This window comes from Dendropsophus ebraccatus, chromosome 5 (genome assembly GCF_027789765.1).
Source record: "Dendropsophus ebraccatus isolate aDenEbr1 chromosome 5, aDenEbr1.pat, whole genome shotgun sequence".
Classification (NCBI taxonomy): domain Eukaryota; kingdom Metazoa; phylum Chordata; class Amphibia; order Anura; family Hylidae; genus Dendropsophus; species Dendropsophus ebraccatus.
Genome location: NC_091458.1, coordinates 12,537,041 through 12,560,467, shown reverse-complemented (window position 1 = coordinate 12,560,467; position 23,427 = coordinate 12,537,041). Strand labels below are relative to the sequence as shown.

Genomic DNA, 23,427 nt, shown 5'->3' with positions numbered 1-23,427 from the left:
TACACATGGGTCCCTACACTAAGTCCACACCGTGCCAGTCAGTGGCCACCAACCCCGCAGGCGCGCACAGCCAGGGAACGGGGGCCATGGGACGGCCCTGCGACCCCCATGCCACAGGACCAGACCAGATTTTCGGGGTTTCTCATATATTTCATGGTAGCTGGAGCCACGCCCGGGAAAGGGTGCGCACGAGCCGTCATGTTACTGACACATCATCACCCATTACATTCCTTCCCCGTCCGTAAGGTCCACAAATTAGCGGCCGTCTGGATGTAGCCTAAGGGTGGTATTACACAGGCCAATGGGGGCCCGATAATAACTGCTCAAATATCGGATCAAATCATAAAGGAAAGACTGAGATTTCTCCTCTTTTCAAATCCACTCCTGGCTTTGGCTTCCAAAATCTGTCAGATAAATCTTTCTGTGTAAACGCACCATGACTCTCCTCCGTGCGGTCTGGCCGGCGTTCTGCTCATAGAGTCTGCGGCAGTCAGAACGCCGATGACGCTGATCACTGCTACGCCAGCTAATGACCGGGGGGTCTTCTAAAGTGTAAAAAATAAAAAGCAAAAATGTTTTTAATCCCCCCCCCCCATCCCATAATATAAATAACACATATAAAAATAAATAAATAAACATATTATATACGGCGGAGTGCGAAATTGCCTGATCTATAAAAACAGTTGTCATCCTGCGCGGCGAAAACAGAATAAAAAAGTATCATAAAAATATAAAAAAAAATAAATAAAACATTAGAGAAGCCAGGAAGGGTTTGAAAAGAGGAGAAATCTTGGGGTCTTATTCCACGGGCCGAGCAACGATGTAAACGAGCGCCGATCGGCCGACTGGGGCGGAATGGGGCCGATTATCGCTCCTGTGGAGTAGGGCCCTCAGTCTTTCCTTTATGATCTGTTCCCTGTTTATAGTCTGTTCCTGGCTTTGGCTTCAGAAATCTGTCAGATAATCTGTCTGTGTAGACGCGGCGTTAGACGGGGAGGAGGAAAAAACAAAAGCGCAAAAGTGAAAACTGGCGCCAGGTCATACCGGTCATGAAGGGGTTAAAATAAATAATAATAATAATAATAATAGTAAAATATTGTAAGCGGAAACTTTCTATCCTCGGGATCGGTTGTTGCTGTAGTGACCGGAAACATCGAGGCCAGAAGGTCACACTGCCCGGTCACCGGGAGAGAGCACTGCACTACACCGGCTCCTCCTACTCCCGGTGTCTCCTCCCCCTCCTCCCGGGATGTGTGTCTCGGCAGGCCGGCCCGTGCTCCGGGCTCTCCGGTTAGGCCTGCTCTCGTACCCGGAGGCGCTGTCGGTGCAGCGGGGCTGTGTGCGGTGTCTGCGGGCGGAGGACGGGCAGGACACGCTGCTGCTGGCGGAGCACCGGCCGGTGTACACTGTGGGGATCCGGCAGGGCCCGTACCCCGGGGAGGAGGAGCGGCGGCTCCGGGATCTCGGTGCGGATTTCCAGCGCACGGACCGCGGCGGCCTCATCACCTTCCACGGGCCCGGACAGCTGGTGTGTTACCCGGTGCTGGATCTCCGCCGCCTCCGCCGCTCCCTGCGGGCCTATGTGTGCGGCCTGGAGGGCTCCGTCATCCGCCTGTGCCGGGGGCTGGGGCTGGAGGCGGCGCGGGCACCGGAGACCGGAGTGTGGCTGCAGGACCGCAAGATCTGCGCCATCGGTGAGGACGGGGGAGAGAGAGGCCGGGGAGGGGGACTACAGGGCCCAGCATAACCGGGGAGGGGAGGGGGACTACAGGGCCCAGCATAACGGGGAGGGGGGACTACAGGGCCCAGCATAACCGGGGAGGGGGGACTACAGGGACCAGCATAACCGGGGAGGGGGGACTACAGGGCCCAGCATAACCGGGGAGGGGGGACTACAGGGCCCAGCATAACCAGGGGGACTACAGGGCCCAGCATAACCGGGGAGGGGGGACTACAGGGCCCAGCATAACCGGGGAGGGGGGACTACAGGGCCCAGCATAACCAGGGGGACTACAGGGCCCAGCATAACCGGGGAGGGGGGACTACAGGGCCCAGCATAACCGGGGAGGGGGGACTACAGGGCCCAGCATAACCGGGGAGGGGGGACTACAGGGCCCAGCATAACCGGGGAGGGGGGACTACAGGGCCCAGCATAACCGGGGAGGGGGGGGGGACTACAGGGCCCAGCATAACCGGGGAGAGGGACTACAGGGCCCAGCATAACCGGGGAGAGGGACTACAGGGCCCAGCATAACCGGGGAGGGGGGACTACAGGGCCCAGCATAACCGGGGAGGGGGGGGGGGACTACAGGGCCCAGCATAACCGAGGAAGGGGGGGGGGGGACTACAGGGCCCAGCATAACCAGGGAGGGGGGGACTACAGGGCCCAGCATAACCGGGGAGGGGGACTACAGGGCCCAGCATAACCGGGGAGGGGGGGGACTACAGGGCCCAGCATAACCGGGGAGGGGGGGACTACAGGGCCCAGCATAACCGGGGAGGGGGGGACTACAGGGCCCAGCATAACCGGGGAGTGGGGGGGGGGGGGAGACTACAGGGCCCAGCATAACTGGGGAGGAGGGGACTACAGGGCCCAGAATAACCGGGGAGGGGGGGGACTACAGGGCCCAGCATAACTGGGGAGGAGGGGGGGACTACAGGGCCCAGCATAACTGGGGAGGAGGGGACTACAGGGCCCAGAATAACCGGGGAGGGGGGGGGGGGGAGACTACAGGGCCCAGCATAACTTGTACAGGGGGGACTACAGGGCCCAGCATGTGATACAGGAGGACTACAGGGCCCAGCATGTCATAGAGGAGACCACAGGTCTCAGCATGCCAGACACAGAAGGCCAGAGGACTGTAGTTGTTAGACACAGGGGCTGGGGAACTAGAGGTCCTTGCCAAGGACTACAAGTCTCAGCAAGTCAGGCATAGTGGTGGTGGTGGGGGACTACAAGTCTCAGCATGCATGTCCCAGGAATGGAGAATGTAAGGTCAGGGATGTCACAGCATGCTTCACACTGGGGACTACAAGTCTCAGCATGTCCGGGTGCTGATGCAGGGTCAGCGCTATGCAGGTTATAACTGCGGTGAGACTACAACCCCCAGTAGTAGTCTCACCCTCGGGGTACTGTTGTATAGGGGTCACCTGACATCTCTTCGTCTCCTCAGGCGTCCATTGCTCCCGCCACATCACCTACCATGGACTGGCCCTGAACTGTAACACCGACCTGTCCTGGTTCAGCCACATTGTGCCCTGCGGGATTGTGGGTAAAGGCGTCACCTCGCTGAGCGCGGAGCTGGGTCGGGAGGTCACCGTGGACGAGGTCATCCCTCGGTTTTTGGAAGCTTTCCAGGAGGAGTTCGCTTGTACTGTGGAGTATAGTGATGATCACATGACGGCCACGGCCATGACGTAGGATTATAAGGTTATATCGTCCGGACGTGGATTGTGTATTGTCACAGAATGGATTGGACTCCAGGAGATGAAAGAAGATTTATGGTTATTAAAGGGCCGGTGGGGCCCCTGACTCCTCTAGCGCCTCTTCTGCTCCAGACCTCCTCAGTTTATTTACCACTGGCGGTCCGCTCTGGGCAGCTTTGGCCATATTGGTGCAGAGCTTATAAATAATACCGCTATATAGTCACTGTGTGATACTACTGTATGAGAGCCAAAATATATCAACACATCATGATCTATTACCACCATATTATTAGTGATTACCGTAACAGTAGGAACACATTATCACGCCTAGTGTTTGAATGACACCGCCATACTATGACTAATACTGCCACACTAGGAGCACATATTACCGCCATACTATGACTAATACTGCCACACTAGGAGCACATATTACCGCCATACTATGACTGACTAATACTGCTAGGAGCACATAGTATTGCCACATAGTGTCTGAATGACACCACCATACTATGACTGACTAATACTGCCACACTAGGAACTCATAGTACTGCCACATAGTGTCTGACTAACACTGCCATACTATGACTGAATAATACCGCCACACCAGGACCACATATTACCGCCACACTGTTACTGAATAAGACCGCCACACCAGGACCACATATTACCGCCACACTGTTACTGAATAAGACCGCCACACCAGGACCACATATGATGACATCATCACCTGCCGGATTTACTGTGGCTGCTCACAGGCCCCCCCCCCCCCCTCCGCACATGATGTCTCTCTAGGATCAGTATATACAGTAGGTATATACCGGCCCTGAGGCCGTGTCCACACGTGTTTGTACCACAGAAAAACACGTCAGTAATGATTATAGGAAAAACTGCCCCATCAGCTCAGACAGGTAAGTACAAAGCCCAGAGCAGAGCCCATACATTACCCTAATAATAGGATGAGCAACAATGCCTGCTGTTACACAGTGTGACCACTAGAGGCAGTGCACGCTATAGGTAATGTGTGTATATATATATATATATATATATATATATAATATATATATATATATATATATAGCCTGCTGTTACACAGTGTGACCACTAGAGGCAGTGCACGCTATAGGTAATGTACATATATATATAGCCTGCTGTTACACAGTGTGACCACTAGAGGCAGTGCACGCTATAGGTAATGTGTGTATATATATATATATATATATATATATATATATATATATATATATATATATATATATATCCTGCTGTTACACAGTGTGACCACTAGAGGCAGTGCACGCTATAGGTAATGTACATATAATGCTCCCTGCAGTCTCTGTCCTTCCTTGTGTTTCCCATCCTCGCCATTACTGTACAGTAACTTATAATATCACAGATTCTGCTGTTTCTGAATGTTTCATCTCTTACATGTTATTCAGAATAATAAATCATTATTTTTGGGCTGTGGAACCAATTGTCGGCATTTCTATGATTTCTTATGGGAAAATCTGCTTTGGTGTAAGAGTGGATTTGGATTACAAGCGCGGTCCCGGAACAAATTATACTCCTAATCCAAGGCACCACAGTGTACATATATATGCTCATACATGTGCATTACCTAGAGCAGGCATGGGTAACCTTCGGCCCTCCAGCTGTTCCCAAACTACGATTCCCATCATGCTTGGACTGCCAAAGCTTTGACTGTCCAGGCATGATGGGACTTGTTCTATAACAGCTGGAGGGCCGAAGGTTACCCATGCCTGCTCTAGGTAATGCACATGTATGAGCATATATATGTACACTGTGGTGCCTTGGATTAGGAGTATAATTCGTTCCGGGACCGCGCTTGTAATCCAAATCCACTCTTACACCAAAGCAGATTTTCCCATAAGAAATCATAGAAATGCCGACAATAGGTTCCACAGCTCAAAAATTATGATTTATTATTCTGAATAACATGTAAGAGATGAAACAAACATTTATAAGCAGCAGAATCTGTGATATTATATGTTACTGTACAGTAATGGAGAGGATGGGAAACACAAGGGAGGACAGCGACTGCAGGGAGGATGAAGGAATAAGCAGGACAGATGGGGGCACATACATGCAGCATTTCTGTCCGGGGAGAGAGGGGTTACAGCTATGGAGAGATTACCTCCACAGTCCTGTCCCCTGATGTAAGCCCCAGCCTGAGGTGGATCTGCTATGATTTGGAAGGTGGGGGAGACTTCCTGGGTCAGAGTACAGGGCTGTAGACCCCGCTATGCAGACCATGCCCCTCCCCCACTTGCGCTCCCATCCAGTACAGGGAGCTCTTACACCAAAGCAATGCTCTTACACCAAGTCACAATTTTGAAAAACTGTGAGCTCTTAAACCAAAACGCTCTTAAACCAAGGTACCAGAGCAAGCTTTTACACAGTGTGACCACTAGAGGCAGTGCACGCTATAGGTAATGTGTATATATATATATATATATATATATATATATATATATATATATATATATCCTGCTGTTACACAGTGTGACCACTAGAGGCAGTGCACGCTATAGGTAATGTATATATATATATATATATATCTATCTATCCTGCTGTTACACAGTGTGACCACTAGAGGCAGTGCACGCTATAGGTAATGTATATATATATATATATATATACTGCTGTTACACAGTGTGACCACTAGAGGCAGTGCATGCTATAGGTAATGTACATATATATATATATATATATATATATATACTGCTGTTACACAGTGTGACCACTAGAGGCAGTGCACGCTATAGGTAATGTGTATATATATATATATATATATATATATATATATATCCTGCTGTTACACAGTGTGACCACTAGAGGCAGTGCATGCTATAGGTAATGTGTATATATATATATATATATATGTATATATATATATATCCTGCTGTTACACAGTGTGACCACTAGAGGCAGTGCACGCTATAGGTAATGTGTATGTATATATATATATATATATATATATATATATATATATCCTGCTGTTACACAGTGTGACCACTAGAGGCAGTGCACGCTATAGGTAATGCACATGTATTAGTCCTGATATCTCCCTTATTGCCGGGACTGGGGGTGACTCGGGGTCACAATGTCAGTCTGATCCTGATAGAAGGAAAGTGCGGATCAGAGGCTGCCAGTCATGTGTGTTGGAGATAGCGGCAGGCTCTATGGGCAGCGATGACAGGCTGTCTGTCAGCTTCCTGTCCATTCACCATCCGACCACAACACAAACAATCCGGCTTCCCATAGACAACAGGGAAAATGTGACTGACAGCTGCGAGGTGCTGAGCCAGCAGGAACAAGCTGCACTGCAGGGGGGTGGGGACTGGGGGGACTACAAGTCTCAGCATACATCACCAGCAATAGGCACTGAGCACTGAGATCAGGACCTATTTATAGTTCTATTCTACACAAGGATCACGGAACAACGGACGAGCCTCAGAGCCCTATGGGGAGAGGGGGGTTAATAATCCTGGATATAATATAATGGAACCAGGTCCAAGAGGATTCATTTCCAACGATATATATACATATATATATATATATATACACACATACACATAGACGGGGCTGCATACTTGTCGGGATGAGTAATAGGCTCAGTAAGCGAGCGCCAGTCTGATAGATAGATAGATAGGAGATAGATAGGAGATAGATAGATAGATAGGAGATAGATAGATAGGAGATAGATAGATAGATAGGAGATAGATAGATAGGAGATAGATAGATAGATAGATAGATAGATAGATAGGAGATAGATAGATAGATAGATAGATAGATAGATAGATAGATAGATAGATAGATAGGAGATAGATAGATAGGAGATAGATAGATAGATAGATAGGAGATAGATAGGAGATAGATAGATAGATAGGAGATAGATAGATAGGAGATAGATAGATAGATAGATAGGAGATAGATAGATAGATAGATAGATAGGAGATAGATAGATAGATATAGATAAATAGGAGATAGATAGATAGGAGATAGATAGATAGATAGGAGATAGATAGATAGATAGGAGATAGATAGATAGATAGATAGATAGATAGGAGATAGATAGATAGATAGGAGATAGATAGATAGATAGGAGATAGATAGATAAATAGGAGATAGATAGATAGGAGATAGATAATAGATAGATAGATAGATAGATAGGAGATAGATAGATAGATAGGAGATAGATAGATAAATAGGAGATAGATAAATAGGAGATAGATAGATAGATAGATAGATAGGAGATAGATAGATAGGACATAGATAGATAGGAGATAGATAGATAATAGATAGATAGATAGATAGATAGGAGATAGATAGATAGATAGATAGGAGATAGATAGATAGGAGATAGAAGATAGATAGATAGATAGATAGGAGATAGATAGATAGGAGATAGATAGATAGGAGATAGATAGATAGATAGATAGGAGATAGAAGATAGATAGATAGATAGATTATAGATAGATAGATAGATAGATAGATAGGAGATAGATAGATAGATAGATTATAGATAGATAGGAGATAGATAGATAGATAGATAGATAGATAGATAGGAGATAGATAGATAGATAGGAGATAGATAGATAGATAGATAGGAGATAGAAGATAGATAGATAGATAGATAGGAGATAGATAGATAGGAGATAGATAGATAGGAGATAGATAGATTATAGATAGATAGATAGATAGATAGATAGATAGATAGATAGATAGATAGATAGATAGGAGATAGATAGATAGATAGATTATAGATAGATAGGAGATAGATAGATAGATAGATAGATAGATAGATAGATAGATAGATAGATAGATAGATAGGAGATAGATAGATAGATGTCACTGTCTGGCACACGGCTTCTACAATAACTGGAAACCACAGGATGGAGATCACTGCCCGGAGCCCCCTGTATACAGTGACCCGGTGACCCCTCAGACCCTGATGTCCGCTCAGCTTTCTGCACTGATTCATCTCTTAGTACTTATTTATCTTCAGATGAGAACTTTGTTTACTGATACAGAGCTCCAAATCCCCTGCACAGCCAGAGACTTACTGATAACAGCCGCCCCTACCCCAGAGCTGCACTCACTATTCTGCTGGTGGGGTCACTGTGTACATACATTACATTACTGATCCTGGGTTACATCCTGCATTATACTCCAGAGCTGCACTCACTATTCTGCTGGTGGGGTCACTGTGTACATACATTACATTACTGATCCTGAGTTACATCCTGTATTATACTCCAGAGCTGCACTCACTATTCTGCTGGTGGGGTCACTGTGTACATACATTATATTACTGATCCTGTACTATCCTCCAGAGCTGCGCTCACTATTCTGCCGGTAGATTCTTGGGGAGGTTCTAGCAGGCAGCTGTTAGATTCCTCGGCTCCTCTGTAACACAATGTGGGGGCCGGTCCCAGGAGGAGAGAGCTGTCAGTGAGAGGCAGGGGAGGGGCGGGAGGGATGGAGTGTACACTCAGGTGGAGCGCTGCCTCCTCACACCATCACATGTAGCCGCACACTCCAGGACCTCACACCAGGAGCCGCTCTCTGGAGATTCCTCAGGATGACAAGAGATCAAAGTAAGAGAAACAGTGATGGCGGGGAGCAGGGGGGACTTAAAGGGAATTACAGTGATGGGGGGGAGCAGGGGGGACTTAAAGGGCACAGACAGTGATGGGGGGGACTTAAAGGGAATTACAGTGATGGGGGGGAGCAGGGGGGACTTAAAGGGCACAGACAGTGATGGGGGGGACTTAAAGGGAATTACAGTGATGGGGGACTTAAAGGGCACAGACAGTGATGGGGGGGAGCAGGGGGACTTAAAGGGCAATGACAGTGATGGCGGAACACGGGGGATTTAAAGGACACAGACAGTGATGGGGGGACTTAAAGGGCAATGACAGTGATGGCGGGGAGCGGGGGGGACTTAAAGGGCAATGACAGTGATGGCGAGGAGCGGGGGGGACTTAAAGGGCACTGACAGTGACGGCGGGGAGCAGGGGGCACTTAAAGGGCACAGACAGTGATGGGGGGAGCGGGGGGGACTTAAAGGGCACAGACAGTGATGGGGGGAGCGGGGGGGACTTAAAGGGCACTGGCAGTGATGGGGGGGGAGCAGGGGGGACTTAAACGGCACTGACAGTGATAGCGGGGGGGAGGGGGGTCTTAAAAGGCACTGACAGTGATGGCGGGGAGCAGGGGGCACTTAAAGGGCACAGACAGTGATGGGGGGAGCGGGGGGGACTTAAAGGGCACAGACAGTGATGGGGGGAGCGGGGGGGACTTAAAGGGCACTGGCAGTGATGGGGGGGGAGCAGGGGGGACTTAAAGGGCACTGACAGTGATAGCGGGGGGGAGGGGGGTCTTAAAAGGCACTGACAGTGATGGCGGGGAGCAGGGGGGACTTAAAGGGCACTGACAGTGATGGGGGGAGCACTTAAAGGGCAGTTACAGTCAGCAGCCTGGAGGGGGTGCAGGTTATTCTGGGACTTGTAGTCCTCCCTACATGTCTGTAGTTCTATCTGTTGCAGGGTGGCAGCCGTCCTGCTGAGTACAGGGTCAGGGCAGTAGGAGAGCTGGGGGCATCACCGGGGGCCGCGGTATCACCCAGCTTTCCCAGGAGCTGATATTTCCCAGGATTCCTGTGCGGTCGGCTCTACTAGGGACATTGCTCATATTTGGTTGTGGTATTTAGTTGTTTTCTTTCAGACTAAAAATGTCTTGTGGCCTCCGGCAGAAATCCAGAGCCCCCGCCGGGACGGACGTGTTATCACTTGTGGAGTCACAACGGCCGTAATAACCCTTATAATGTACAGCAGGGGTCAGCTACAGAGGGGGGTGAGGGGAGAGTCTGGGCTGTAGAGCTCACAGAGCATTGTCTACACTGGATACAGCTGAGAGCAGGACTAGCTATGTACAATGTATCAGTCTGGGGTCCAGGCTGTAGAGCTCACAGAGCATTGTCTCTGACTTCTCTATGTTACAGTGAATAGATACTAGAATGCTGTAGGATACACCATGTATACTGGAGCCCCCATTTAACCCCTGGCAGTATACGGGGGTCCGGCTCTGGTGGTCGGTGACATCGCAGGAACAAACAACCATTCACACGTCTTCCTGAGGTTTTCCGGATGGTTCTCCAGAATGGAGGTTGTGGGAAATGTTTCTGCAGCTGATTCTATAGGAAGTGGCAGGTGCTTCTCCTGTGTATCCGGGGGTGAGCTCTCTGTACTGCGCTGCTGAATAGGTCGCCGCTATACAAAGAACAGGAAGCAAATCTGACTGCAAAGTAAAGTTTACAGGAAACATTTCTAAGATTCTGGCTGGTAGAGAGGCGATCAGCTGGTTGGAGGGGCAATCAGCTGGTTGGAGGGGCGATCAGCTGATCATACTGCAGGGGCAGCAGCTATCAGTGATTGGGAGGAAGCGGAAGCTGGAAGAAGTTCTGAGCTGCTGCTTCCTGCTGAAAACGCAAAAATCTGTGGTGAGCCTTTCTCTCTGTCTCCCCCTCCTCCCTTCTGATGTAAACAAGTCCCTGGCAGGCTTTATCTGCAACACTGTAGTCTCTGCACAGTACAGGAGAGCACAGCGTGCACAGTACAGGAGAACAAAGTACAGGGGAGCACATCATACACAGTATAGGGGAGAATAACGTGCACAGTACAGGGGAGAATAACGTGCACAGTACAGAGGAGCACAGCGTGCACAGTACATGGGAGAATAACATGAACAGTACATGGGAGGATAACATGCACAGTACAGAGGAGCACAGCATGCACAGTACATGGGAGAATAACATGCACAGTACAGGAGAGCACAGCATGTACAGTACATGGGAGAATAACATGCACAGTACATGGGAGAATAACATGCAAAGTACAGGAGAGAACAGCATGCACAGTACATGGGAGAATAACATGCACAGTACTGAGGAGCACAGCATGCACAGTACAGGAGAACACAGTACAGAGGATCACAGCATGCACAGTACAGAGGAGCACAGCATGCACAGTACAGGGGAGAATAACATGCACAGTACATGGGAGAATAACATGCACAGTACATGGGAGAATAACATGCACAGTACATGGGAGAATAACATGCACAGTACATGGGAGAATAACATGCACAGTACAGGAGAGCACAGCATGCACAGTACATGGGAGAATAACATGCAAAGTACAGGAGAGCACAGCATGCACAGTACATGGGAGAATAACATGCACAGTACAGGAGAGCACAGCATGCACAGTACATGGGAGAATAACATGCACAGTACAGGAGAGCACAGCATGCACAGTACATGGGAGAATAACATGCACAGTACAGGAGAGCACAGCATGCACAGTACATGGGAGAATAACATGCACAGTACAGGAGAGCACAGCATGCACAGTACATGGGAGAATAACATGCACAGTACAGGAGAGCACAGCATGCACAGTACATGGGAGAATAACATGCACAGTACAGGAGAGCACAGCATGCACAGTACATGGGAGAATAACATGCACAGTACATGGGAGAATAACATGCACAGTACATGGGAGAATAACATGCACAGTACAGAAGAGCACAGCATGCACAGTACAGGAGAGCACAGCATGCACAGTACATGGGAGAATAACATGCACAGTACAGGAGAGCACAGCATGCACAGTACATGGGAGAATAACATGCACAGTACAGGAGAGCACAGCATGCACAGTACATGGGAGAATAACATGCACAGTACAGGAGAGCACAGCATGCACAGTACATGGGAGAATAACATGCACAGTACATGGGAGAATAACATGCACAGTACATGGGAGAATAACATGCACAGTACAGGAGAGCACAGCATGCACAGTACATGGGAGAATAACATGCACAGTACAGGAGAGCACAGCATGCACAGTACATGGGAGAATAACGTGCACAGTACAGGGGAAAGCAGACAGTACATAGAGGGTAGCTGGTTCTGTATATAGTTTTGTAACAGCTGGAGAGCCAAGGTTCCCTACCCCTGGTATATTAGGGCAGTAGACACAATACATAGAGATACAGTACAAGGACACATCAAGAGCTGTTCATGGGTGTACAGTACAAATGGGCACAAATCCTACAATATGAGAAGGCACAGGGGGCACAACGCAAAGGGCACAACAGGTATAGTGAGGAGGTGCATTATATACAGTATATATTATATACAGTACTGGTGCTCTATATACAGTACAGCAGGTGCATGGTGGAAACACAGTAGACAGAATCCTGGGGGAAGGCAACTGATGACTTTCCTTTAGCCCTGGTGGCTTCTGACTGTAGCTATAGGCACTGTGATGTATATGGGCACTGTTATATCTATGGGCACTGTGATGTCTATGGGCACTGTTATATCTATGGGCACTGTGATGTCTGTGGACACTGTGATATCTGTGGGCTCTGTGATGTCTGTGAGCTCTGTGATGTCTATGGGCACTGTGATGTCTGTGGGTACTGTGATGTCTGTGGGTACTGTGATGTCTGTGGGCACTGTGATGTATATGGGCACTGTTATATCTATGGGCACTGTGATGTCTGTGGGCACTGTGATGTCTGTGGGCTCTGTGATGTCTGTGGGCACTGTGATGTCTGTGAGCTCTGTGATGTCTGTAGGCTCTGTGATGTCTGTGGGCACTGTGATGTATATGGGCACTGTTATATCTATGGGCACTGTGATGAATATGGGTGCTGTGATGTCTGTGGGCACTGTGATGTCTGTGGGCTCTGTGATGTCTGTGGGCACTGTAATGTCTGTGATAAATATGGGCACTGTGATGTCTGTGGGCACTGTGATGTCTGTGGGCTCTGTGATGTCTGTGATGAATATGGGCACTGTGATGTCTGTGGGCACTGTGATGTCTGTGGGCTCTGTGATGTCTGTGAGCTCTGTGATGTCTGTGGGCACTGGGATGTCTGTGGGCTCTGTGATGTCTGTGAGCACTGTGATGTCTGTGGGCACTGGGATGTCTGTGGGCACTGTGATGTCTGTGGGCTCTGTGATGTCTGTGAGCACTGTGATGTCTGTAGGTTCTGTGATGTCTATGGGCGCTGTGATGTCTGTGGGCACTGTTATGTCTGTGGGCACTGTGATGTCTGTGAGCGCTGTGATGTCTGTGGGCACTGTTATGTCTGTGGGCGCTGTGATGTCTGTGGGCACTGTGATGTCTGTGGGCACTGTGATGTCTGTGAGCTCTGTGATGTCTGTGAGCTCTGTGATGTCTGTGGGCACTGTGATGTCTGTGGGCACTGTGATGTCTGTGAGCTCTGTGATGTCTGTGGGCACTGTGATGTCTGTGGTCGCTGTGATGTCTGTGGGCGCTGTGATGTCTGTGGGCGCTGTGATGTCTGTGAGCGCTGTGATGTCTGTGGGCACTGTGATGTCTGTGAGCTCTGTGATGTCTGTGAGCTCTGTGATGTCTGTGAGCTCTGTGATGTCTGTGGGCACTGTGATGTCTGTGGGCACTGTGATGTCTGTGGGCACTGTGATGTCTGTGAGCTCTGTGATGTCTGTGAGCTCTGTGATGTCTGTGGGCACTGTGATGTCTGTGGGCACTGTGATGTCTGTGAGCTCTGTGATGTCTGTGAGCTCTGTGATGTCTGTGGGCACTGTGATGTCTGTGGGCACTGTGATGTCTGTGAGCTCTGTGATGTCTATGGGCGCTGTGACGTCTGTGGGCACTGTAACGTCTGTGGGCACTGTGATGTCTGTGAGCTCTGTGATGTCTATGGGCACTGTGATGTCTATGGGCACTGTGATGTCTGTGGGCACTGTGATGTCTGTGGGCGCTGTGATGTCTGTGGGCGCTGTGATGTCTGTGAGCGCTGTGATGTCTGGGCACTGTGATGTCTGTGAGCTCTGTGATGTCTGTGAGCTCTGTGATGTCTGTGGGCGCTGTGATGTCTGTGGGCACTGTTATGTCTGTGAGCTCTGTGATGTCTGTGAGCTCTGTGATGTCTGTGGGCACTGTGATGTCTGTGGGCACTGTGATGTCTGTGAGCTCTGTGATGTCTGTGAGCTCTGTGATGTCTGTGGGCACTGTGATGTCTGTGAGCTCTGTGATGTCTATGGGCGCTGTGATGTCTGTGGGCACTGTAACGTCTGTGGGCACTGTGATGTCTGTGAGCTCTGTGATGTCTGTGGGCACTGTGATGTCTGTGAGCTCTGTGATGTCTGTGAGCTCTGTGATGTCTGTGGGCACTGTGATGTCTGTGGGCACTGTGATGTATATGGGCACTGTTATATCTATGGGCACTGTGATGTCTGTGGGCACTGTGATGTCTGTGGGCTCTGTGATGTCTGTGGGCACTGTGATGTCTGTGAGCTCTGTGATGTCTGTAGGCTCTGTGATGTCTGTGGGCACTGTGATGTATATGGGCACTGTTATATCTATGGGCACTGTGATGAATATGGGTGCTGTGATGTCTGTGGGCACTGTGATGTCTGTGGGCTCTGTGATGTCTGTGGGCACTGTAATGTCTGTGATAAATATGGGCACTGTGATGTCTGTGGGCACTGTGATGTCTGTGAGCTCTGTGATGTCTGTGGGCACTGTGATGTCTGTGGGCACTGTGATGTCTGTGAGCTCTGTGATGTCTGTGAGCTCTGTGATGTCTGTGGGCACTGTGATGTCTGTGAGCTCTGTGATGTCTATGGGCGCTGTGATGTCTGTGGGCACTGTAACGTCTGTGGGCACTGTGATGTCTGTGAGCTCTGTGATGTCTGTGGGCACTGTGATGTCTGTGAGCTCTGTGATGTCTGTGAGCTCTGTGATGTCTGTGGGCACTGTGATGTCTGTGGGCACTGTGATGTATATGGGCACTGTTATATCTATGGGCACTGTGATGTCTGTGGGCACTGTGATGTCTGTGGGCTCTGTGATGTCTGTGGGCACTGTGATGTCTGTGAGCTCTGTGATGTCTGTAGGCTCTGTGATGTCTGTGGGCACTGTGATGTATATGGGCACTGTTATATCTATGGGCACTGTGATGAATATGGGTGCTGTGATGTCTGTGGGCACTGTGATGTCTGTGGGCTCTGTGATGTCTGTGGGCACTGTAATGTCTGTGATAAATATGGGCACTGTGATGTCTGTGGGCACTGTGATGTCTGTGGGCTCTGTGATGTCTGTGATGAATATGGGCACTGTGATGTCTGTGGGCACTGTGATGTCTGTGGGCTCTGTGATGTCTGTGAGCTCTGTGATGTCTGTGGGCACTGGGATGTCTGTGGGCTCTGTGATGTCTGTGAGCACTGTGATGTCTGTGGGCACTGGGATGTCTGTGGGCACTGTGATGTCTGTGGGCTCTGTGATGTCTGTGAGCACTGTGATGTCTGTAGGTTCTGTGATGTCTATGGGCGCTGTGATGTCTGTGGGCACTGTGATGTCTGTGAGCGCTGTGATGTCTGTGGGCACTGTTATGTCTGTGGGCGCTGTGATGTCTGTGGGCACTGTGATGTCTGTGGGCACTGTGATGTCTGTGAGCTCTGTGATGTCTGTGAGCTCTGTGATGTCTGTGGGCACTGTGATGTCTGTGGGCACTGTGATGTCTGTGAGCTCTGTGATGTCTGTGGGCACTGTGATGTCTGTGGGCGCTGTGATGTCTGTGGGCGCTGTGATGTCTGTGGGCGCTGTGATGTCTGTGAGCGCTGTGATGTCTGTGGGCACTGTGATGTCTGTGAGCTCTGTGATGTCTGTGAGCTCTGTGATGTCTGTGAGCTCTGTGATGTCTGTGGGCACTGTGATGTCTGTGGGCACTGTGATGTCTGTGAGCTCTGTGATGTCTGTGAGCTCTGTGATGTCTGTGGGCACTGTGATGTCTGTGGGCACTGTGATGTCTGTGAGCTCTGTGATGTCTATGGGCGCTGTGACGTCTGTGGGCACTGTAACGTCTGTGGGCACTGTGATGTCTGTGAGCTCTGTGATGTCTATGGGCACTGTGATGTCTATGGGCACTGTGATGTCTGTGGGCACTGTGATGTCTGTGGGCGCTGTGATGTCTGTGGGCGCTGTGATGTCTGTGAGCGCTGTGATGTCTGTGGGCACTGTGATGTCTGTGAGCTCTGTGATGTCTGTGAGCTCTGTGATGTCTGTGGGCGCTGTGATGTCTGTGGGCACTGTTATGTCTGTGAGCTCTGTGATGTCTGTGAGCTCTGTGATGTCTGTGGGCACTGTGATGTCTGTGGGCACTGTGATGTCTGTGAGCTCTGTGATGTCTGTGAGCTCTGTGATGTCTGTGGGCACTGTGATGTCTGTGAGCTCTGTGATGTCTATGGGCGCTGTGATGTCTGTGGGCACTGTAACGTCTGTGGGCACTGTGATGTCTGTGAGCTCTGTGATGTCTGTGGGCACTGTGATGTCTGTGAGCTCTGTGATGTCTGTGAGCTCTGTGATGTCTGTGGGCACTGTGATGTCTGTGAGCTCTGTGATGTCTATGGGCGCTGTGATGTCTGTGGGCACTGTAACGTCTGTGGGCACTGTGATGTCTGTGAGCTCTGTGATGTCTGTGGGCACTGTGATGTCTGTGAGCTCTGTGATGTCTATGGGCGCTGTGATGTCTGTGGGCACTGTAACGTCTGTGGGCACTGTGATGTCTGTGGGCACTGTGATGTCTGTGGGTGCTGTGATGTCTGTGGGCACTGTGATGTCTGTGGGTGCTGTGATGTCTGTGAGCTCTGTGATGTCTGTGAGCTCTGTGATGTCTGTGGGCACTGTGATGTCTGTGGGCACTGTGATGTCTGTGAGCTCTGTGATGTCTGTGAGCTCTGTGATGTCTGTGGGCACTGTGATGTCTGTGAGCTCTGTGATGTCTATGGGCGCTGTGATGTCTGTGGGCACTGTAACGTCTGTGGGCACTGTGATGTCTGTGAGCTCTGTGATGTCTGTGGGCACTGTGATGTCTGTGAGCTCTGTGATGTCTGTGAGCTCTGTGATGTCTGTGGGCACTGTGATGTCTGTGAGCTCTGTGATGTCTATGGGCGCTGTGATGTCTGTGGGCACTGTAACGTCTGTGGGCACTGTGATGTCTGTGAGCTCTGTGATGTCTGTGGGCACTGTGATGTCTGTGAGCTCTGTGATGTCTATGGGCGCTGTGATGTCTGTGGGCACTGTAACGTCTGTGGGCACTGTGATGTCTGTGGGCACTGTGATGTCTGTGGGTGCTGTGATGTCTGTGAGCTCTGTGATGTCTATGGGCACTGTGATGTCTGTGAGCTCTGTGATGTCTGTGGGCACTGTGATGTCTGTGAGCTCTGTGATGTCTATGGGCGCTGTGATGTCTATGGGCACTGTGATGTCTATGGGCACAGTGATGTCTGTGGGCACTGTGATGTCTGTGGGTGCTGTGATGTCTGTGGGCGCTGTGATGTCTGTGGGCGCTGTGATGTCTGTGGGTGCTGTTATGTCTATGATCACTGTGATTTTTATGGTTTTCCCTGCTAAGGAATTTTGGATTTTAGAAAGAAAATCTTTTTTGTCTTTTCTAATTTTCCCTTGAGAATAAAGAGACATCAGACTTTCCATGAAGAGCAGGAAGGTTTGTAGGAGCCGATAGAGAGCGAGCGCCGGTGACCATTCTTCTCCAGTCCCTCCAGCTATGGAAATGTGAGGTTAGGAACAAGGAGGATCCACATGTGTTCTGTGACACCGGATCAGAGCGTGGAATAATGTACAAGAGCCAGAGAACAAACCCGACATTCATAGTCTATAGATCCTATAACACACAGCCTTATATGGGCATAGCCTTATAACGCTGCCGGAGATTATAACACTGGCCAGATATGGAGGAGGGTGAGGGGGAAGATGGAGAAGATGGTACTGTAGTAGTAGTGTTACTAGTAGATGACTAGGGTCTCTCTCATTCAGCTCAGGAATGGGGGGATCGCTTTTCAGCTGCAGGGGGAGTTGAGAGCGACGTCCAGACCTTCACGATGGATGGGCCATGTAGTGTGCCATGGCCCCTGTCAATCTTCTCGCTTAGAGAAGACTCGAGAATCATGCGGCAAGGGCTGAATGGACAACATTAGTGATCGGTATTGGCAACGATATATAGAAAATAATAAAGATGTAGTTATACTTACCTCTCCACGCTCCTCTTCTGTCCTCCTGTGGAGTCTCTGCATTCCCTGCTGACACTTTTGAACCTGTCTCTGCAGTGACAGCCTGCTCAGCCAATCACTGGCCGCAGTGCTGTCCCATCTCAGCCAGTGATTGGCTAAGCAGCTGCTAAGAAGTTTCAGCGGAGAATGCAGAGACTCAGCAGGAGGAGACCAGGGGAGCTTGGAGAGGTAAGTATAACTACATCATTATTATTTTCTATATACTGATGCCGGAGTAGACCTTTACTCAGCCATTGGCCGTGCATCACCTATTACACGGAGAGATGATTTTTAGACTTCAGTCTATGAGCGGATGATTGCTAGCTCATTGTCTTTACTAGGCTGGGTTCACACTGCATTTTTTGCAATCTATTTTTTTTAATCATGATGCATTTTTCCAATGACTTCCATTATAAACAACTGATGTAAAAAACAAATCAAAAGTATTTACATCTTCCAGTCGGAACCATCAGTAATATTCTTCTCCCTCATTTCAGGTCCCTGTTTGTTGATCTTATGACGTGTGATCTCCACCCATCCATATAACCCCCCCCCCCAAACCATGGAGACCGCGAGACCGATGGAAAAACTCTTGGAAAACCTTCACTCCGTCCTCCAAGCCATAAACAAGACACTGAACAATCCTCCCTGTCAACCTCATCCAAGGTCAAACGAGACGGCCTTCAAACTGGAGAAACCCAACCGGGACGACAACGCCTACATCTTCATCATCTTCGTCATGTTCCTCTTTGCTGTGACTGTGGGCAGTTTAATACTCGGGTATACGAGGTCCAAGAACGTCGACAAACGCAGTGACCCCTACCACGTGTACATTAAGAACAGCCGCGTTTCGGTAATATGATGGAGGAGAGGGGAGGATGGTCTTTATGTGGAGGTCAAGACTTTAGAATGTGTACATTCCTGGTGCCACCACCCAAAGAACTGTATACTAGAAGGACCATATTGAGATAATCGGACTGGTCCTTAGGGGTTGGACGCCATGGTGTTTGGGTTGTATGGGCCTACATGGTTGTCCATGTTGTCCCCATTGTTTAGAACACAATAGATGTGTGGAGCAAACTTTTTGTACCATTGGTAGCATTTCTAATGTCTATGGAGATGACACTTTGAAGAATTTTTTGGTACTGTAATCTAGATCCTATAACTTCTTGTTGGCGCCAATTGCACCTTACACGTAATGCACTTCCTCTCATTGACCTGGAAAGACTCTGAGAGGACAAAGAGTTAAAACTGGACAACAAACTCCATCATCTTCACTGTGAGAGATCTTCGAGGCGGAGAGCCATCCTCAGGAACCATACCTCAGGAGCCAGAGAGGACATACCTCAAAGACGTCTACGTCTGGAGAAAACACTTCTCCTTGGCTGTTTCTAGACTAGAGGGACCAAGATGAAGAGAGATCTATGTTTACCGACCTAACCCTGCTGGCCACGGATAAAGAGTCTATTACACAGAGACAAGTCCTAACTTGAATTGTATTGTATAAGTTATAACGTACTGGAAGCCGAGGTCTCGTCTCTTTGCTTACAACAGATTAAAAGTTGACTTTTTTGTTTGTAGAAAAGAAGTCGTTGTGTTGTGTCCATTGTTCTCCAGTATAGCTGAAGCTCCTCAGGGTTGGGAAGCTCCAATAGACAATGTAGGGTCCTTCAGTGGGTCAGCAGTCTTCTGCCACCGGGCTCGGGAAGCTGTGGAACACAGGAGAGAAGACCGGGAGCGGGGAGAGGTAAGGTGTCAGGTGTTTGGGGAATCGTCAGTCGGACACGCATCACTATTACATGTAGCGATGCGTGGTCGGTATCCAACGTTTTAGGTCTAAACCTAAACCAACTATCAGCCGATGATCTTTGTCTCTATGACGCGGAGCGATAATAGGCCGAATCGGCCCAATTTGGCCGATTATCTCTTAGTGTAATAGGGCTCTTATGGAATGAGGGACCTCGAAGGTCCAGGAGAAGACAACCCCACTTAGAGGTGACTACAGAGCGGTCAGCCGCCACTAGGGACTATGTTTTATGGATTATAATTAGAGATGAGCGAACCGGGTTCGGGTTCGAGTCCAGCCGAACCCGAACGATCGGCATTGGATTAGCGGTGGCTGCTGAACTTGGAAAAAGCTCTAAGGTTGTCTGGAAAACATGGATACAGCCAATGACTATATCCATGTTTTCCACATAGCCTTAGAGCTTTATCCAACTTCAGCAGCCACCGCTAATCAAATGCCGAACGTTCGGGTTTGGATGGACTCCAGCATGCTCCAGGTTCCCTCATCTCTAATTATAATACATTTATAAGGGATGTGCACATGCGATGCCCTGGCCCCTGGGGGCCACTTCCGCAGTGCTGGTGTTATGAGCGGGCAATGACCGGGGCAGCTGCAGGGGTTATACTTGTCACGGTATAGGCCTGAGGGCTGCACAGCTGTAGGGACGGTCTGTGGAATCTGCGGGTGATGATGGGCATGCGATTCTTCGCTGCACTTAGTCAGGGCACCAGTTAGTGGACACCAATGCCAGGGTTCAGTAACAGCGGTTTTATTATAGATGAGGTAACTAGTAGCAACAGTTCTGTCCGGATGCAACCGGGTATATAGCAGGCTTTGACAAATAAAGCAGGAGTGGTGCTGCATAGGCTGTGAGAATACGTGCCGGATGATGGGAGTAGGCGTATGAGAGAAATAGCGTTGCTGGGTGGATTAGCTTGAGAATAATACTTGCTGTTAATCCTTGTAGCGATGAGGAGAGATAACGGAATGACACCCAGATGAGAGAGAAGACTCCGGACACTTGAATAGGCAGATACAGCCAAAGACTGGTATATAGCAGAGCACCTGATCCACACTTCTAGTGGTGAAGTGGGAGCTGCAGAGAAGAAGTCCAACTCCTCTGAGGTAGGAGAGGGACGACACACATCCTCCTTGCTTGGAAGCAGGGGGAAGACTAACTTGTTAGGAGGAAGTGGGAGGTCACATGGTTGCTCCTGGCCAGAGCTAGTCGGCCATTGGAGGAATCATGGTTACAGGTCACGTGATCAACAGCCTTGCATACCACTGTACAATGCAATAATACACAGGAATACATGAGAATACACATGAGAATGCACATTACTAGAGAATACTAGGGGAAAACCAGCAGCAGTTGCAGTGCAAACCCTTACCAGAACAGGCATGGACACAGCAAGAGAAATGGCCATAATAGGAGTAGTAGTCTGCATGTTCTGGGACACTGCACACATGATCTGTATGGCTGGAATAATGTCTTCTGGTTGTCCAAAGAGACCAGACTGACCGGGAGAGACTGAATTATAGATAACTCATTTCCCAGCCATTTAGCCCCTTAGATGTTGCAGCCAATAGTGACTAAGGCATCTGAGGAGTTTAATAGAGTAGGGGGGCTCCTGTATGTGTGGCCAGCAGGGATTGTAGTCAATGGGAGTTGGCACACCTTCCAGCAGAGAACACACCTTAGTGGGGGCACACCATCTCTTTGCGAGGGGCACACCATTTTGTGGGGGGCAAGCAATCTCTGGGTGGGGAGTTAACCTTTCCCTTGTGGGGGGGGGGGGGGGTATGCACTTTCCCAGGGCGGGGAGGGGGGACCCACCTACCCTTTGCGAGGGGCACACTTTCTCTGAGTGGGGGGCACACTTTCTCTGAGTGGGGGGCACACTTTCCATGCATCTTAAAGTAAACAATCACCATGGAGCCTCCGTTCTTCGTATAAGAAGACAAATTATAAAGTAATTACTACCAGTTTTGGTAAGGCGACTGGCCCGAGAGACGTCTGTACGTGACGCGGAGGTCACAGTTGGGGCTGCGTCACATTGTGTATACACCACCCTCACAGACAGTAAATCTCATGGCAGGAATAGCAGCTGTGAATCCAAGTATCATCACTTAAAGGGATAGTTCAGCAAAAATGTATTTTCCCCCCAAATCAGCTGGTGCCAGAAAGTGTCTGAGATTTGTAATTTACTTCATTTTTAAAATCACCAGTCTTCCAGTACTTATCAGCTGCTGTATGTCCTGCACGAAGTGGTGTACTCTTTCCAATCTGACACAGTGCTCTCTGCTGCCACCTCTGTCCGTGTCAGGAACTGTCTAGAGCAGGAGAGGTTTTCTGTGGGGATTGGCTGCTGCTCTGGACAGTTCCTGACAGAGGTGGCAGCAGAGAGCACTGTGTCAGACTGGAGAGACTACACAACTTCCTGCAGGACATACAGCAGCTGATAAGTGCTGGAAGACTGGAGATTTTTTAATAGAAGTAAATTACAAATCTCTGGCATGTTCTGGTTTAGATACACCTGCACAGTTGAGAGTATCATACATTTGGCTTAGCAAAATATAGGAAAAGGCGGCACTCCAATTTTAGTGAATAAAAAGTGGTTTAGTTTATTCACCCAACATGCAACGTTTCAATTTCCTCAATGGGATCTTTGTCAAGCAAAGATCTCATTGAGGAGATTGAATTGTTGCATGTTGTGTGAATAAACTAAACCACTTTTTATTCACTAAAATTAGAGTGCCGCCTTTTCCTATATTTTGCTAGATTGCCGTCGGGACCTGGGTCTGGGACCGTGAGGCTGTGCACCCTACCTGAGCCTTTGAGCCGCACAGTGCCGTTCTGCAAACAGTTATCTGGATATACATTTGGCTTAGATACAGTTGGACACCATTACCCATTACTACATTGTTGGCCTCCATGATTGATTACTGTGTCCCTGAGTTGGTTTAGTGCCGTCATGTGGGTGCGGGCCCAGGTACCAGTGACCGGAGGCTGATGACATTGTGTACTGGGGGGGGGGCAGGTCCGGGCAGGTAAATC

At 49.3% G+C, this 23,427-nt stretch overlaps 2 protein-coding genes across 11 annotated transcripts in view; both read left to right on the top strand.

Annotated features, from left to right (window-relative positions):
• KCNE3 (potassium voltage-gated channel subfamily E regulatory subunit 3) overlaps positions 1-20,145 on the top strand; it is a 51,700-nt gene extending 31,555 nt beyond the window's left edge. For 7 of the 10 annotated variants that reach the window (XM_069969482.1, XM_069969481.1, XM_069969484.1 and 4 more), the window contains one exon: positions 19,081-20,145. In XM_069969482.1, coding sequence (XP_069825583.1) covers positions 19,146-19,445 — 300 coding nt within the window. In that variant the 5' untranslated portion in view covers positions 19,081-19,145 and the 3' untranslated portion in view covers positions 19,446-20,145. Of the gene's footprint in view, positions 1-8,957; positions 9,045-12,504; positions 12,616-18,020; positions 18,095-19,080 lie in introns of those variants that run through there. The other 3 variants (XM_069969478.1, XM_069969487.1, XM_069969488.1) reach the window with 3 other exon arrangements.
• Positions 1,199-3,707, top strand: LIPT2 (lipoyl(octanoyl) transferase 2). Its single transcript, XM_069969477.1, has 2 exons — positions 1,199-1,694; positions 3,174-3,707. The coding sequence occupies exons 1-2, from the start codon at positions 1,250-1,252 to the stop codon at positions 3,419-3,421; spliced, it is 693 nt and encodes a 230-aa protein (XP_069825578.1). The 5' UTR covers positions 1,199-1,249; the 3' UTR covers positions 3,422-3,707.
• Positions 20,146-23,427: the final 3,282 nt, after the last annotated feature.

Coding starts and splice junctions, on each gene's coding strand:
- LIPT2 (XM_069969477.1), top strand. CDS start 1,250: ATGTGTGTCTCGGCAGGCCGGCCCGTGCTCCGGGCTCTCCGGTTAGGC. Junction 1,695..3,173: donor CCGCAAGATCTGCGCCATCG/GTGAGGACGGGG, acceptor TCGTCTCCTCAG/GCGTCCATTGCTCCCGCCAC.